The sequence below is a fragment of the Triplophysa dalaica genome, chromosome 9 (genome assembly GCF_015846415.1).
Source record: "Triplophysa dalaica isolate WHDGS20190420 chromosome 9, ASM1584641v1, whole genome shotgun sequence".
Taxonomy (NCBI): domain Eukaryota; kingdom Metazoa; phylum Chordata; class Actinopteri; order Cypriniformes; family Nemacheilidae; genus Triplophysa; species Triplophysa dalaica.
The window spans coordinates 11,305,795-11,322,993 of record NC_079550.1 but is presented as its reverse complement, the minus strand read 5'-3'; the positions used below and the strand labels follow the sequence as shown (position 1 = coordinate 11,322,993).

The following is a 17,199-nucleotide window of genomic DNA, read 5'->3' as shown; positions in this document are numbered from 1 at the left end:
AAAGAATTGAAATTTTTTGGTGAAGTATCCATTTAAGATTCAACAACGGCTGCTTGCGTTTACCTTACTAAGCATCCGTATAATGCACACATTCAACCCTGCCCTTTCTTCAATTCTCTTCCTACATTTCAAACTGAGAGCGAAATGCTGCGCTTCCTGCCACCTGACTTAACAGGAAAGCTACCCATAGATCCCTGGTAGTGATTGACAGATTAAAAATGCGACCCCTGCCCTATGGCAGCAGCCTTGGGGGCCCTTTGAGGTTTCTACATCAAACGGTGAGCTCCTACAGGGTGGTAGATTCTCACTGGCAGCGGGCACAGAGCCGCACATACACATATAAACATAAGTGCCACTCATTTCTGTGAAATACGAATGTGTTTTTAAACACCGATGTCCACAGATTAATTATCAGTCTGACAGTAACTGTATCTTCCTGTCTTATCTATTAAACACTCTGTTCAAGAATTTTTTTCGATTAACTTTGCAATTATAAACCGTAATCTCACCATTTACGGCTGCAAAAGGAAACTGAATTCCACACAACGTGAAGCACGAAAACGACGCCAAATAAATAAACTCAAGCATGGAAATCATAATTATGATATGACCTCTGAGGCAGATCTTCTGCATTACAAAATTCTGGCCACACCGTCGCTTGGCTGACCTTTCAAAATACAATGACTTGTGATAATTACTTATAAATATTCATTGAAATGTCATGTTATTGGTGATATCCAGAGCTCTGAGACTTCCACACTCTTTGTTAGTTAAACTTATCCTCATCTCCTGTCTATGAATATTCATAACTGTCAAGCTAGGACAAATGGTGTGGGTCTGTCATTGAGCAAGACGTGTCTAAGATCTCACATTAGGATTTGAAATGGTCATCTGTCAGTCTGTGCACTCAGAGCTCCCCCCCACTCGGACCATGACCAGCACCAACACAATCTGTCACATACCCACACGCTAAATTTCTTCAAAGTGAGATATCTTAACATGTATAGTGGGCGTTGTGAGATTATCACTGGCTAATGCCAATGCAACATCTGAAGAGCAGTGTAGCTGATCATCATGAGCATCATTTACAATTGTTACCAAAAGTGGTATCCAGGAGAGTGTTTTTGCACAATATTTGCTTTTAGTGCTCCACAGGTTCGAAATGACCATCACTATATGAGTTGCATGGTACGAATGTAAAAAACACTAAATTTAAAGGTATTATACTACACAAAATTATTTGACAGGAAAGTGCAGCATCTCAGAGAATATGTGGTTTATTCAGATAGTAAAACAAATACTACAGTGTTGACTACAGTTTTATATGTATTTATATTTGTTGTTTATGTCTTGTAGTCATATTTTTTTGTCATTTTCCTGAGCTATGTCTTTAAAAACCTTGTGCATGTGTTGTTTGCAATGTAATGTCAAACCTCTTAAATTATTTTGCACGTGTGCACGTGAGCCATAGTTAACTTCAGGTTTGTGCTTGTAGCTTATCGGTCTGGTAATAGCTATCAATATAACTTAATAAATTATTTAAATTGCATTTCATCTTCATTCATGTTCATTTATATTAACACTTTATTGTACAATAATTGTATTAAATATTAATTTTATTAAATAAACAATTTGTTGAATGGGTAGTGTAACATTGTCATAAATTTAGCCAAGCATAGGGTTCTTCTACTGGTAACCCAAAGTAATACTGACAAGACATACTTCTAAATTATGTAGATAATGTAATTTACTTGTTATTTATTTTGCTTGTTTTCATAAATATACTCAAGGTACTCTATTCTTTATGGATGTGTACCGAAAGTTAAGTTTGGGCCACAGAAGCGTGCATGCGCAGTAACAATTGTTTATATTGTGGCTTTGAAACAGTCTACAACGTTTTAAACACATTTTTAATAATTGAATAAAACTGGTAAAATCTACCTGACATGAGCCATAAAATAACTTTACTTAGTATAGCCAAATGTACTATTTTATAGTCATTCTATCATAATTGTTATTTATTTTAGACGCTACCACATGATTGCAATTTTTTAGGGTGAATAAAAAAACATACATTGTAGTGCAAAAAAATCCCCAGACAAGCCTGTCGTCACATTTCAGAATACATCCAAGGGAGAATTTGTTGCCTTTGGATATTATTCGTAATCTCAAAATATATCAACAATATATCGGTTCATCACTAACCTAGAATACATCATTTGCATTCATTTTGTGTTGTAATTGATTTTAACTACGTGGCTAAAAGCAAAAGTGGACCACAACAGATTTGACATTTAGCTAAACACGATACCAACCAATTATAGCTAAATTCATTCCCCAAAGCCAAGATGGATTAGAAAACTAACTGACTATAAAATTATTCAATCGTCCGTTTCCCCTTTGGCTGTAGAAGCTGCTGACTCCCTCGTGCTTGACTGCCAATGCAAAATGAGCGTCCACTCCTTCCCTATGGCCATTTTTCATGAAAGTGTATAAACAAATAATAGGCCTTTTTTAATGTAAAAGCATGTCTGAGAGAGAGAGAGAGAGAGAGAGAGAGAGTGCAGATCTTGCAGAATCTAAATGTAAACACAATACCGTCATCTATCTTGCAAAACCCAACTTACCCGCTATATGCCCCCCGGATCCAAATCACATAAGACACGCCCACTCTGACGAGAGCTAAACTGTCGCAGAGGGTGACCGGTGGCCCCCCGACAAAAATATATAACCTCGCCAGAGTAATGCGCAGACATATTCATGCATGAACTTTGAAATTGGCAGTGCGCTTACAGATTCGTCCCCTGCAGTCCACTGTGGTGGCCGTCACCTCCTGAACGGAATGTAACTCGCGGGAGGCATATGCACAAACCAGGACAAGGACAGGCTGTTCCCAAACAGCCCCCAGCATGTTGCATTTTTCAGGAGATGAGTCATGCGTAATTCATGAGCTCTGGTTAGAAAAGGAAAGGGGAAAACAGTGTCACCGTTTACCTTTACTCGGCCGGCCCGCACAATGCCTGTAAGTGCTCTTGGCGATACCACGTGTCTTGCAACGGGGAGAGAATGATACACGCTTTGGCTCTGACAATGTTCATCCCTCTTGGCTGTCTGTGGGGGAAGCTATTCTTCCCACTCTCATCCTCTACGCTTTGCTATAAAGCAGGAAAAGGGAAGGCAGCGTAACATTTAGTCATCTTTAAGGTGACTGACATGAGCTGAGAGCCTCATTAGATACAGCTGAAAGCTTGGCTGGATCACATGACCGGCAGAGAACATTATGGTCACTCTTTAATTATGCTTGGCTACCTTCCACCCTGAACAGACCTTGCAGAGCGAAATCATTATCATCTCTTACATATGCTGTTAAAGCCAATTACTTCAGCTGCTAAAATGATTTATGGAAATAATCAACAGGAATTAGGAGGAAATATCCTTCTTCCATATTGTCCGTGTCCAGAAAGGTCATGCACACTCAGATTTTGAAAGCCAAGTGGATATTGAATGCAACTTCTTTTATAAGTAACTCACAATGTTGTAAGAAATGTTTATCAGAAATTTTATGGAAGACATGATTCGCATGTCAGTGGCAAGATTTGCACATCATCTACTTTAAATTATCTACCCACCCTCGCAATGCTTATAACTTGTGCAGGTCTTTGTTTCTGTGAAACACAAAAGGAGTTATTACCAAAATGTCAAAACTCTTTTCTTCACAACATAAATGCACAATGGTCACTGTCTGGCGAGGTCAGCTGCAATTTTCCAGTGCTAAAAGGAAGTAAAAAAAACATCTGTTCAGTATTTGAACCTAGGTCCCCATGTATACTATTTAAAATCTAACACATTTTACTGAACTATTCTGTTTTTTAAAAGCAGGGGTATCTCTGTGTTGATGTCTTATCTTGAGGTACATTCTTGAAAATCTGTGTAATTTTCAACGTGGGGTCAAATAGGGATATAACCCAACCGTTGGGTTATAAATAAAGCTATGCTCAGTTGTTTCAACCCATGGTTGAGTCAAATATTAACATTTTCTGGGTTCATTTAACCCAATGATTGGGTTTGACCCTTGTTGACCCAACCATTGGTTGAAAACAATTCAGTTCAAGTTTTAGCGCTTTTTTACAATGCTACATCGGTTAATGAAAATAGAAAAACCAGGAAACAGGAAATTAAAAAAAATCTTTAGATTCTTTGCAGAGGTCTACCGGAAGTTAATCTGTGGCCACATAGCATTTATTAAATGGTAATAATGCAAAAATGTGAAACTTTACAGGAGTGTTACATGAACGAATATCATGAAATTAATCTTTGAATCACATACCGAAAAGGAATAAAATAGTGAAGTTGTTAAGATCGTGGAAGAACCATCAAAATAAAAGGGATGTTAACAGAATTGACAAAAACTAAACTAAGCTAATGTTAGCAGTCTCCTAGCAAGCCAAGAGAGTGACAATGGCAATGAAATAAAAATTGTAAAATGTTTAAACAAACAAACAAACATAAAAACCCTAGTGAGAAACCCAAAATGTTGACAGTAAATCTTGTGAGAACCCCAGAGGGTAGCCACTTAAATGATGCCTAGGTAGGCTGCTCACTGGTTTTTGAGACACAGCCGCTGTTTTCATTAAGCACTTCAGTAAATTGGGTGTAACACAAGTTTAACCTTAAAGGTGGGGTGGTTGATTTAGAAAGGTGCTAACTTTAGCCTGCTCGCAATTAAATTATATGCGATTGGCCTTCTAAAGCCACGCCTCCTCCAAACAAATGAATGTATTTTGTAAATCCACGTAACTAACTACAAACTAAATCCATTAAATTATATTCAAAGCATGTACATGCCTGTGCAGAAGAAAGAGAGCAACCATGGTATTGTTTTTCAGACTCTTTGCCTGCCGGAGCTGTCTCCATCATGTAAACTGAACCGTTGTTAATTTAAATTTTTCCTCTATCACGATCCAGATGCTTTTTCATCACTGCTTTTTTTAAAACTGCTTTTTTTTGTAGATTTACTTTGATTGTTTGATTGTTGCTGATTGTCTACCATTCTCCCAGCATTAATGACTCAGCAGACATGAGCGATCAGATGACCTATGATGTCTGTGTGAAGAGGGTGCGCAGTGGTATGCAAAATACGTTACCTGAAAATCTACACATGACTAGTCACAGCATACGTTTTGATTGGGCGAAAGTTTTTTGGCCCTACACCTTTCAATGACGTAATAAAAATATTATTTGACCACTATACTTTCAGATTACATTGCTATCAGATTGTAAAGAGATTTCCAACCAACATGACAAAAAAATTCTGGAAAGGATCACCTGTCTTGCCTTTAAGGCTGTTAGACAGCATATTTTGATGAAGGCACACTAAACTCCCGGGGTGAACGTGACCTTGGCCTATTCCGCGTCATGCCTGAACATGGCACATTCATGTAAATGCAACCACCGGTTTTCCGGTAATTTAGTGCCATGCATTGGATTTATGGGAATCAAAGGAAATTTCCCAAGCTGAATCTCACACAGGTCAATCTCATTTCAAAAAGCCAGTAGTCTTTTCTCTCCGCCCCTGTAGAGATCATGGGATGATGGTAAATGACAAGCCTGTTGGGATGTACATTATTAATAGCCCGCCACTGACTCACCACGCGCTATCCTTACTTACACACGACGGCTCATTTGCAACCCCCCTCTACGGAGACGGATTTGACCGGTGGTGACTCAGATGTTGATCCTAGAAGGACAAACATTCTAACCTGAAAAATTTGTTTGGGTTTTGACAATGGCAATCTGCCGACATGTGTGAGTGGGAGGAGACTTGTGAAGACTAGGGGAGCCTAACAAGGTGCATACATACAACCACATGTGAAATGATGTAATTATACAGTGATGCATTAAAATGCATGTTGTGAGAGGGGATAAGGGGGGCCGGCATCCTGACATGTGCTTGTAAGTGAGAAAAGAGAATGCTGGATGTTGTTATTGTTAGAGGTACATGAATAAATCCATCCCAGAGGTGGGTTAATCCCTGCTACAGTATGTTGTTCCTCATGTATAGACTCGGATATTTGAACCCCACCCACACAGAAACACCGGGTTAATCCACATACTGCTTGTGATTATTTTCTGTTAGACTGATAACATTGTATTCTGAATTGCTTTTTATCTACAATATGACAGCAAGAATTCTGTCCCTATCGTTTTTGGTCTCCTATATGCTACATAACTGAACTGAAAGTAACTTCAAAACACAGATCAATACATGGTCGACATGACATTTTTTCTGTGCAACGACTAATAAAAGGATGAGATCTCTCACACTACCAATATATAGCACATTTATTTATTAATTAACACAACGTTTCCATCCACTGACTTTTATTAGGCTTACACACTTTTAAAAACACAATGTTTGATGAGGTCTAATAAAGAGCTTGTGTGCTCCATAAGAATTTTTTTTAAATAATAACATTTTAAATTTAAGTAATTTTTTTAATTTTGGAGCTCTGGTGTGCTGATTTTTGTTACTACCTGGATTAACTCTCTTGGTCGAGCACCCATTTGAGATTGATGTGTTTTTGTACTCACTTTAAATACAGTTCCCACCAATGAGCATCACACAATTACATATTAGCCAGTCACAACATCTTACGTCAAGGTTTAATTGTGCAACTACTAGAAATGTACCACGCAAAGATCATGAAAGATATGTTAGATAAAAGCAAGCGAGCTATGTTCAACAACATTGTGCATGCGAGAAATCCCATAACAGCCTTTCAAGCGGGTTTAGATAAGAGCGCAGGGGGAAAGACGTATTAGGCAAAAGCTCCCACCAAAACACCATTACTTCATAATCCAACGCTGAGAAAGAAAGAGACAGCTGGGTCTAGAGCCCTTTAAGCAAGTTTTATTTTTTATTTGTCCTATTTTATCTTAATCTGGGCTCAGGGAATGCCACACTGTGCTCCCGCAGACGGACTGCCACATTCAGAGCTTTGAAATAGATATAGGTTTCTCTTGCATAAAAGCTTCAACACAAAGCTGCTATTCTGAGAGAATACGTGAATAGATATTCCATGTATTCAAGGTGAGATCTTCTATGCACCCAAAAAAATAACTAGTGGCTTTGACCTTTGGTCATGCTGTCATTTTGACAAAGTTTTAGATTAAGCATTTGCTTTTTGGCATACGTATGTTACTTGGATAAAGCTGTAACCCTCTATATACTGTGATTTAGCTTTGCGTGGATTAACATATTACTGTAAGAGCAAGATTTAACCTGTTTTTTCATTTGCTAGGAACAACACTGAAAAAACTTTTATTTGTCACCAAACACTCCAAAACAATGCTTGTATTGAAGGGGGAAACAAAAAAAAAGATGAATTGTTGAAAGGCCCATTACATTTGACTATATGAGTTATTGAAAAGAAATTCACTCAATCCAGTACCTCAGAGATGATGTATTTTTGTAGGCTAACCCGGAAGTACGTGCCACGCTGTTTCCCTTGACCGAAATCTGTTTTGTATGCGTGCCCTAAGAAGTAGTCGCTTTTAGCAACTTGTTAGCAACCGCCATTTTTAAGACACAATAAGGCTTTACAAAATGGTGTGTCTTATGTCATAGAATAAAACACGAAAATATTTTGAGGTTCTGTCAACCACAGACCTTATTTCAGGCGATTTACCATAAAACAATTACCATAAAAACATAGACTTTGGGGTGATGGAACCGGAAGTCCTAAAATGCTAACCTTTTTTTTAACACACACACAGAATCTTATCTTCCCCATCAAGAGTAAAGCTTTAACCTGTTTTAATCTTTGTGCTGAACAGTAGCGTTTAACACATACTAAGTTTCGTTAGGTAGCATAAACAGAAGGGTTTGTATTTCAACTGTCTAGCTTAACACTGTTTAGAATCAGAGGAATCTTTTAACAGGACTCAAAGAGAACCAAATGAGATATCGCACCTGCTAATACACCCACCGGCATCTTACTGTACATGATTTAAAAAGGATAAATTCATTTATTTAAGCATGGGAATTGAACCCGGGTCATATTGCAGCAGGAATACTACACCCACATCTGACCGAACGACACACAGCTCTTTCCTTATGGTGTATATAAGAACATGCTTACAATTAAGCGTGAGTATTTTTTATATTAACATTCATGCATCTGGCAGATGCTTTTAGACAAAGTGATTTATAATAAAGTTGAGGAATGGATTTTACCAGTCCATGCATTTCCTAAAAATCTCACGACTCTGGTGTTGCCAGCACCATTTATTAAGCTAAAGCAACTCAGATAATATTTAATATAGAAATGTTGTGTGGTTTAAAAGTGTTTCAAAATGAGAAAATTCTCTAATAATTGACTTCTGTTCTATAGGTCGTCTTTTGTGAGACTTGCAATATGAGAATTGTACTCTGTAATATTTTACATACTTTACAATATCTCTAAATACAGTAAGGTCCATAAATATTTGGACAGAAGCACATTTTTTGTTATTTTAGCTGTGTATCAAAGTGCATTCGTGATACAGTTATAAAACAGATATTGTCTTAAAGTGCACACTCTCAGCTTTATTTAGAGTTTATTCACATCCAGATCAGCTGTGGGCTTTAGAAATTATAGCTCTTTAATATGAAGCTCCCCCCTTTTTCAAGGGACCAAAAGTAATTGGACAGTTGAATCAAAAGCTGTTTTATTCACAGGTATGGGCTTTTTCTTAAATAATGTCTTCATAAATGAAGAATGTTAAAGGTCTGGTCACATAGATTCTATGTGTGGTGTTTGCATTTGGAAGCTGCTGCTTTGAACCCACATCATGGGGTTCAGGGAGATCTCCATGCAAGTGAAACAGACCATAGTTAGATTTGAAAAACACAACAAATCCATCAGAAAGATGCCAGGAACACTAAGAGCAGCCAAAACAAAAAAAATGTAACAAAATTGGTACATTCTGAGAAGAAAAAAATCACTGCTGAGCACAGCAACAAAACAATCCTGGGTGTCCATATTAGATAAAAGTGGTGGATGATGACATCATCCTCTCCATGATAAAGAAAAACACCTTCACAACGTAAAGACAAGTGAATAACATTTGTTCTTATTGTACAGCTGCTTTAGAGCAATGCAAATAAAAAAAGTGCTATAAAAAATATATATATTTGACGTTTTTCCTCACCTGAACACCTTTCATTTTCTAATAATAGGCCGTTACTATTACCTTACTTCTTGACTGATTCCCAAATAAAACGTTAAGCGATTCATCTGTTTAATGCCCTCCTTTCTGTCAGCCTACTCTGATCTGATTGGTCAGATGGTCTAGTCTGCTGGGATTGATCTACCGCGTACAGTGTCGCAAATGGAAAGTAGGCGAGTGACGCAGATCTGACACGGAACTGAAATGAGAACGACAGACGACTCGTTTGCAGGATTCAGAGTCGACTCCTTTTCTCTGTTATTCGTTCACTTTCAGTTTTTACAACTTGTCAGACTAATTTAATTCACACACTGCATGAAATGTAATTTAGAGGACATTGTAATGATTACTCTTTAACAAGATGCACTGCAATGATCAATATGGCCGCTCTAGCAAAGGAAGTCATGCCTTCCAGTACAACGAGCCAATCGTCAGTCAGTAATGGCTATCGTGAGGCGCTTACCTGCCTGTACGCAGGCGCATTAGATGAGGCGACCTTGAAAAAGGTTATTTTAGCACAATTTAAGCTTAGTAAACCAAAGTTATTATGATACAGATCATGTCATGTTTAATTATTGATCGGAAATATGCTGTTTAATTGTGATTTTCAACAGTGATTTTAGAAATATCTGCCTTCCCCATTCAAGTAGATAGGACTGTAAACTTGTCATGACGTATATAGCTGCCCAGATTTAATGCAACATTAAATCAAACATTACTTTAAGCCCTGGCACAGTCAAAATGCTGGATTAAACCTTAAGTGCAACATCTAATGTTGTTGAGCAATGTTAAAACCTGATCAGTGCCGATTTCCTTTTTAAAAATCTCCTGTAGAAAAGATATGAGAATAATGACTTGGACTGCCTCTCTTTTCACGGCCCCTTTATTTTTAAAAAAGATTGAAAACGTGGGCACGGGTCAAACTACAAATGATTATATAAGGCTGCTATCTAAACATTCTCTCTGCAGGATGTTCGTGACTCTAGTAGAACAGTTAATCACATCACACATGTCCACCAAACCGAGAGACACAAGTGATTCACCAACAAACAAACTTAAAATTTGTTTTCGAAGATTACTGTAAGCTCAAGTGTCAAACAGATGGTCACCATAGAATCAGACTCACGAAATATTGCTCACTTATCACAAACACGCTGATCCAATGAACGACCACATTTTTTTTCTTGTCAATCCATTGCTTTAATCTGAGCTGTGTCATGTGTGTTTTTCAAACCCTTCTGCCCCCTCCCGCCCCTGCCATCACCTGTTGTACCCCTAAGGATCCTCCATCCTCATAAGCCACCCACTCTTCCCTCGTCCCGTGGTCTTGTTGGCACCTGTCCAACTCTAATTAGCACATTAATCACTTCTTAGGAGAAGATACACCCGGTGGTGAGCCAGGTCTCTAGGTTTATGACCTAAGTCTCATCGCCTCATTTTCTGCAAGGACGAGTTCTTAACACACCGATTCTATTTTCTTTCTAGGTTTAATTGTCTGTTATAAATCAACCTCTGTGTTGAAGGTTTACTCAGAGGACACTTTGTAAGGATCTGTGCTGTAATTATGACTTGCAATCAACGCCCATGTAGCATCATTCAGCCAAATTCGGCCACATCTAGATTTTGAATCAGTAAGATATAATAGAATCTAGAAAAAATCTGCTGTGTAAAAACATTCTAAATTGTAAACATCTTACATCTTACTAACAGAAGATATCTCAGAGACGTATCGCAGATGAGAAAACAATTTAAAAAATACATCATGCAGATGTAAATGCAGACATCAAATAGACGTCGCCCAGATGTATGTGTGCTTTCAGGGAATAGGAACGAAAATTAGTATTTCCCCTCCTGCTATTTATAGTAGCGCTAAAATACGAACATCTATTTAAGATTGGAAGTATTTTGCATACAGGATTAGATCAACCGCATGAGGGCATGATTGCAAATACATTTTTTTGTGTTAGCGTCTAGGACAGTAAGCAAAAAGTCTACAATGGCTGGAAGGAATCAATTCATGCTTGCTACCAATTTTAAGATCATATTACATTTTAACCAGGGGAAATACTTAAATCACTTCCCTCGGCAAGTCAGAACATGAATCAAATGGGCTTAATATGACCTTGATCATTTAATTTATACAAGAGTCAGCTTAACCTCCGTCTCAAAGCTCCAGACATCAAACCAAATCACCGAAACGACTTATTAGACCTCTGATGATACAACAAGAACCCCCAAGCTATTTAAGGGATTGGTATTTGGCTTTGTTTGTTGAAGAAAAAAGTAAACAGCCATGTGGAATATAGGCGGCGTACTATTGTTTAGCATTCTTAATGAGGAAACTTTGGGGATTCAAATTAGTTGCATTCCTTTCCTAATCAACAAACTTGCTAATCCAGTTTCTTCTGGCAGACGAACTGGATCTGTTGTCTTTTAGGTCCCAGAGAGTTGGATTACGGTTGAGCCAAAGGCCCTGAGCACAGCCAAACAGCACGAGCACACAATCACGGCCCCGTAATATAGCAGGCGGAAACTCACCGGCAGCCTGCCATGAAAGAACTAGACAAACAAAACCTAAGGCCACAGCTGAGAGGGACAGATTACTTTTATTTCAGCAGAGTTATGTTCCATCCAGATATAACAAACAAGGTGGAATTCATCAAAAAGGACTTACTGGCTACTTCCAGCGATGCGTTTCGGCTAACAGTCTCTCCGAGGTAATTGCGGGCAACACACGTGTAAACACCCTCGTCTGGTTTGCTGCGGCGTCCGTGAACGATGCGCAGGAAAAAAAGGGAGCCGCTGGGCAACAGCATGCGGTGGGAGCGCGGATCGTCTTGATCGGTCTCCACATGCTCACCGTCTTTGTACCACTCCACCGTGGGCGCGGGCCGACCCTCTGCCTTGCAGTTCAGGGTCGCCGGCTCTCCCTTTGACACGATCAGATCAGAGGGGTCCTCCACTATCCGGGGGGGAAAGTCCTCCAAACGTGGCCGTGACCCTGTGTGGAATCAACAGAGTATATCTGATTTCAAGTTAAGGTCTTTAGGATATGAACATATCATTTTCATTGACATTACTTTGACATTATAAGTGTGCAATGTCTTTGATTAAACTATACTTTTCATAAGAGTTAGAGGCCTTGGCTCAATGGCTCTTTATGTGTACATTATGTGTGTGTGTGTAAGTTCGCCTTGATGATGAAGCACTTTCTGTTGAGATTCTTCTATTTTATGCAGGAAATGGTTGCATGCACAAGTACTGTCTCATCAGGGTAGCCTCCCAAGATAAAATGTAAACAAGGGAGCGAAAACCTTTTAACTGATAAGAGGGTCTTTTTGACATGATGGTATAAATTTTGGTTGGATTGATTGTGAGAGACTTCTTTGCTTTACAAGAATCATTTGCTTTTGTTTATATGAACTCTCTTTCTCAGATGAGAATATACTCAGAAACCTGTCTCGAAATTTATTTTCTTTATTAGGATATACGATGTCATTTTCTCTTATTTTAAACCCGTATGTTTTTCTTTTTTCTGCTGGACTCAAAATATATTTTGAAAAACTTTTGTAACCAAACAACAATGGAGTCCAATGACGTCCATTCTATGGACAAAACTCTTTTGTGTTCTACATGTTTAGAAAGACATAAGGGTGAGTTAAGGATGCAATAATTGTTGGGTGAACTCTTTAACGTACATAACTGGACCGTAACTAACAATTTATCAAACACGGTAAGTGAAACTACATCAGATTTAGTTTCCATGATTGAAAACTAGAGATGCAGATAATCATGGCAAATATCCTCCTGTCAATCAAAAGAGGACAGGAAAAAGCAATAAATTTGCTCTCTGTATACAGAAAACATCATCATGTTCAATATTTATAGTCATTATATGAATTTATAACATTCAGAAAGTTAAGAAATATTAGTCTTAACTTTTAACAGTTCATCTGAATCAGTAACTGCGGATTTCACTCTGATACTTTCCACAGTGGAGAAATTTAGTATCGGTGCATTTCTATTACATTTACATTTACTGTATGCATTTGGCAGACGCGTTATCCAAAGCGACTTTGCATTATACTATACATTTGTTAGTATGTGCAATCCCTGGGATCGACCCCATGACCTTGGCGTTGCTAGCGCCATGCTCTGACCACTGAGCTACAGGAAAGCAAAAACTATTAGCAAACACTATTCAAAACCATTTAGTTTCATTTGGCAGAAATAAGTACACTGAATGCAAACTAACTCTTAAACTACTACAGTTACACAGAATCATTTGGCAACTATGTAAAATCAAGTCTAGTAAGTTAGTTAAACAAACACAATGTAGGCATCATAAAAAACGTTAATGGACAAAGAATACCCTTCAACCACACAGTAGAGAAAGATTCCAGTATTCTCTGAGCATATTTTCATCAAAAGAAGGAATGAGGGGCGAGAGGTTTCTAATGGCCGGTGGGAGAGAGAGAAGAGGATGAACCTCTCAAAGGCTGATGACTCAGCACCGATTAAGCTTTCAGCCCCGAGAGCCAGACGGAATCAGTGAGAAGTTTAAAGAAGCTGACATCAAGGTTGAGCACGGCCGACGCTGGTGAATAAGCCTCCAAACCTCATTGCCCATTAGTGGTGAATTCTGCTCGAGCCGGGGCTATAGAACTAACAGAGAAGCTTCCTGCTTTGTACGCTGGGGCTTTCAAGAAGCTTAATATACTGTATACATTACCCGCACAGTGGTGCCTATATGTTGGGTTTCACTTGATCTAAAAAGGTATAGCAAACTTTGCCAGTGCATCATGTCCCGGGAGTAAAAAATAGTAAATAAATAGCCCCCCAAAAAAGCTTCATTTCTCTGAAAGCAGTTCTGTGGGGGGAAAACAGCCTTTAGGGAACATAAGGTGTACTGTATTGGGGGAAACGAAATCCAGCGGCCTTTCTAATGAGTTTCATAAAAAAGTCATGAACGGCTAAATAGTTCATCAGCCTCCCGCTGCACATTACACTCGACGTAAGTATGTTTCCATCCGTTTACAACAGTTTAGATTATACCTCCCCACTATTCAAAGGCATCATCACTTTTCAAGTTATGACAAGTTAATTGGTCCTTGTGAGAGAAAGAACAGAGCGAATAAAAACCTGCGCTTTTTATTCCCATCACGGATGAAAAGAGGCAGCTATGCTGATTTAAAGCATAATTACGTGTCAAGGATTCATATTGTCACCACTTTCTTTGAAGTATATGTTAGAGGAATAAGATAAGATCACACAGTTTCACATAACTGTTAGCATCCCATAGGCAGAAAAGGGGCATGTGTTTAGCCACATAATAAAAAAAGAAGTCTCTTTATTTTCAGTCAGTTACGTGATGTTAATATTTACCCAAGTTACTCACATGAGAAATATGTGTGAGATTTAAAATCTCACAATCTCCCTCAGTGGTAGATTCCCTCACTCACAAATCAGGGTTTCACGTGAATATTGTATTTTACCACATGGAAATTACACAAGCACTCTGTGCATATGTCACCATGATCAGCATTGACACGCTCCTGAATTAAAATGGAAAACAGTAAAAGACACACTGGGAAATGCAGGTGACCAAATGTTCACAATAAAAAATCTGGCATTTTATTAAGGATGAACTAATTTCTCTTTGCCTGCTTATGACCAAGGTTTGTTTCATTCATATAATAAAAAAAAAGAATCTATCTGGAACAAATCAATTGAATCCATCAAAATGACAAGTAAGGAAACAAATAGAGCCAGTTGTTCTCGCAAGAATAAACCTTGAAATTGTGATCAGGACCGGTCGCGAAGCGTAGAATTATTATAGTTTTGATTTTAGTTTTATTTAGTTTTATTAATATTAACTTTTATTTTTAGATTTTTAGTTTTGGTGTTCATTTTAGCAAAAGTTTTAGCAATTTTGGTATATGCTTTTGTCATTTATAATTAATTGGTTTATTTTTATGCTATATAAGATCATTATAATTTACATATTACATTTGCATTAATTAATTTGTCAGACGCTTTTGAGCATCTGTTTTGAGCTGTTTTTTAAACTTGTGAAGGATGCTGCAGTTCAGACGGAGGCTGGTAGTTCATTCCACCAAAGAGCACCGAATAAGTAAAGGTTTTGCTATTTGGTGCCTCGCTGTGATTGGAACAATAAGGCGTCGCTCATTTTCAGACAGAATATGGCGGAAGTGAATGTAGCCCTGGAGCAGTGAGTTAAGGTAGATGGGCGTATTTGCATTATCGTGTCAGAGATTTAAACTTGATGCGGTCAGGAACTAGCAGCCAGTGAAGTGAAATCAGGAGGGGTGTTACATGGGATCTTTAAGGCTACAGGGCGCAATCTAGTCATTTATATAGAACAGTGTAAGAAAACGACGTTTAAATGGCAGAACATGAAATGTGGTTTAATCATTTTTAAATATAATGTCACACATTTATATTTAAGTTTTGTGTAATATTAAACGGTACCTGTCAAAATGATTTGCAGCATATGGGTAACCATGTGTTATTAGTTTTGAGTGGAAGTTATCTGGGAATATTAGACCTTGAAATGTCACGATTGGCCAACCAGAATCAAGTATTCTAGAGTCCTTCGTAATTAAGTGATATATTTTGCTATGACAATTAAAAATATATATCCATCCATCCATCCATTTTCTACCGCTTATCCGAACAACCTCGGGTCACGGGGAGCCTGCGCCTATCTCAGGAGTCATCGGGCATCAAGGCAGGATACACCCTGGATGGAGTGCTAAAAATATATATATATATATATATATATTTAAAACATACTATGATTTACCCCAAGACCACTATTAAAGCATTTTAATAGCTGTTACTTAAGTCATGTGATGAAATTATATTTTCTTTTGAGTCTAACAGGAGAATCAAGTCACTTCCTGTTGAAGTGAGTTATATTTAGCATACAGATACCAGCTACGCCATTACAGAATGCGTTGCAGAAATTAATATTTACAAATATAAGACATGCATGCTTTATCCTCCTCTTCCTTAGTGCTTTAATTTACTGCTGTTAACATTTATTTGTTACGAAAACAGTGACCAGACAAAACATGTCCAGTTGTGTTTTCAAAGCTCTTTCCTTTAAACATGTTTAGGCATGAGCCTTAACCTGTCTCACCAATCACTGATCAGTGAACAAAATAAAAACTGTAATTTATAGAGAGATCCACATTGTTATGCTACCTGTCTGCAAGAATGCTGGTTTGAGACCCATTATTATGGCAAAGCCCAGTGCTCTCACAGAATCACAAAAGTATTGTTAACTGCTAAACATGACAGCTCGCATATCTGCTGGGTTATCCATCCGAGTCCATTGTCATTATTTCAGAAATGCCATTATCTCTATCAACCCCATTCAACCTCTCGCAGTTGGCCACATGCCCTTGCGTGACTGCTGCGATAAGTAACGCAAATTTATCACCTTTTTTAAGTCAGATCAAAAGCTTCAGACCTATTGCATGACAGCTGTGCGGGATGTTTTGTGGTTTATGTTTAATGAATAAATGACACACCCACACATATGCTATTTAAAGATCAAACACATTCACTTATGAAGATCACTTATATGCAATGGAAAAGAAACAATAGAACTCTTGCTCTATAGGGAATTTATGTAATTTACAAAAACCATTCTTAAAATAGACAATTTATTTGATTATACAGTTTATATTTATTATCTGTGGACTTTTTCTTTTGCGCCGTGACAAAACACCTTAAAAAACAATTTGTCACTCTATCTTAACAGATACAGATGTCTCTTAGCAACCAGAGTGGCCTGTTATAATCTTGTGTATTTTCTATCAGCTTTCACATTATACTTTGAATGTTGTACTTCAAGACCTTCTCAAAACCACACATCACACAAAGCCTTTCATATCCACAGCTGACAGTCAAATCGATAAACCAACTGCATATTAATACATGCATCGCTCTATTTTAAGC

At 38.0% G+C, this 17,199-nt stretch overlaps 1 protein-coding gene across 2 annotated transcripts in view; it reads right to left on the bottom strand.

The window, feature by feature from the left end:
- zgc:77784 (uncharacterized protein LOC402947 homolog) overlaps positions 1 to 17,199 on the bottom strand; it is a 49,076-nt gene that overhangs the window by 30,283 nt on the left and 1,594 nt on the right. For both annotated transcript variants that reach the window (XM_056756894.1, XM_056756895.1), the window contains exon 2: positions 11,885 to 12,211. In XM_056756894.1, coding sequence (XP_056612872.1) covers positions 11,885 to 12,211 — 327 coding nt within the window. The remainder of the gene's footprint in view (positions 1 to 11,884; positions 12,212 to 17,199) is intronic.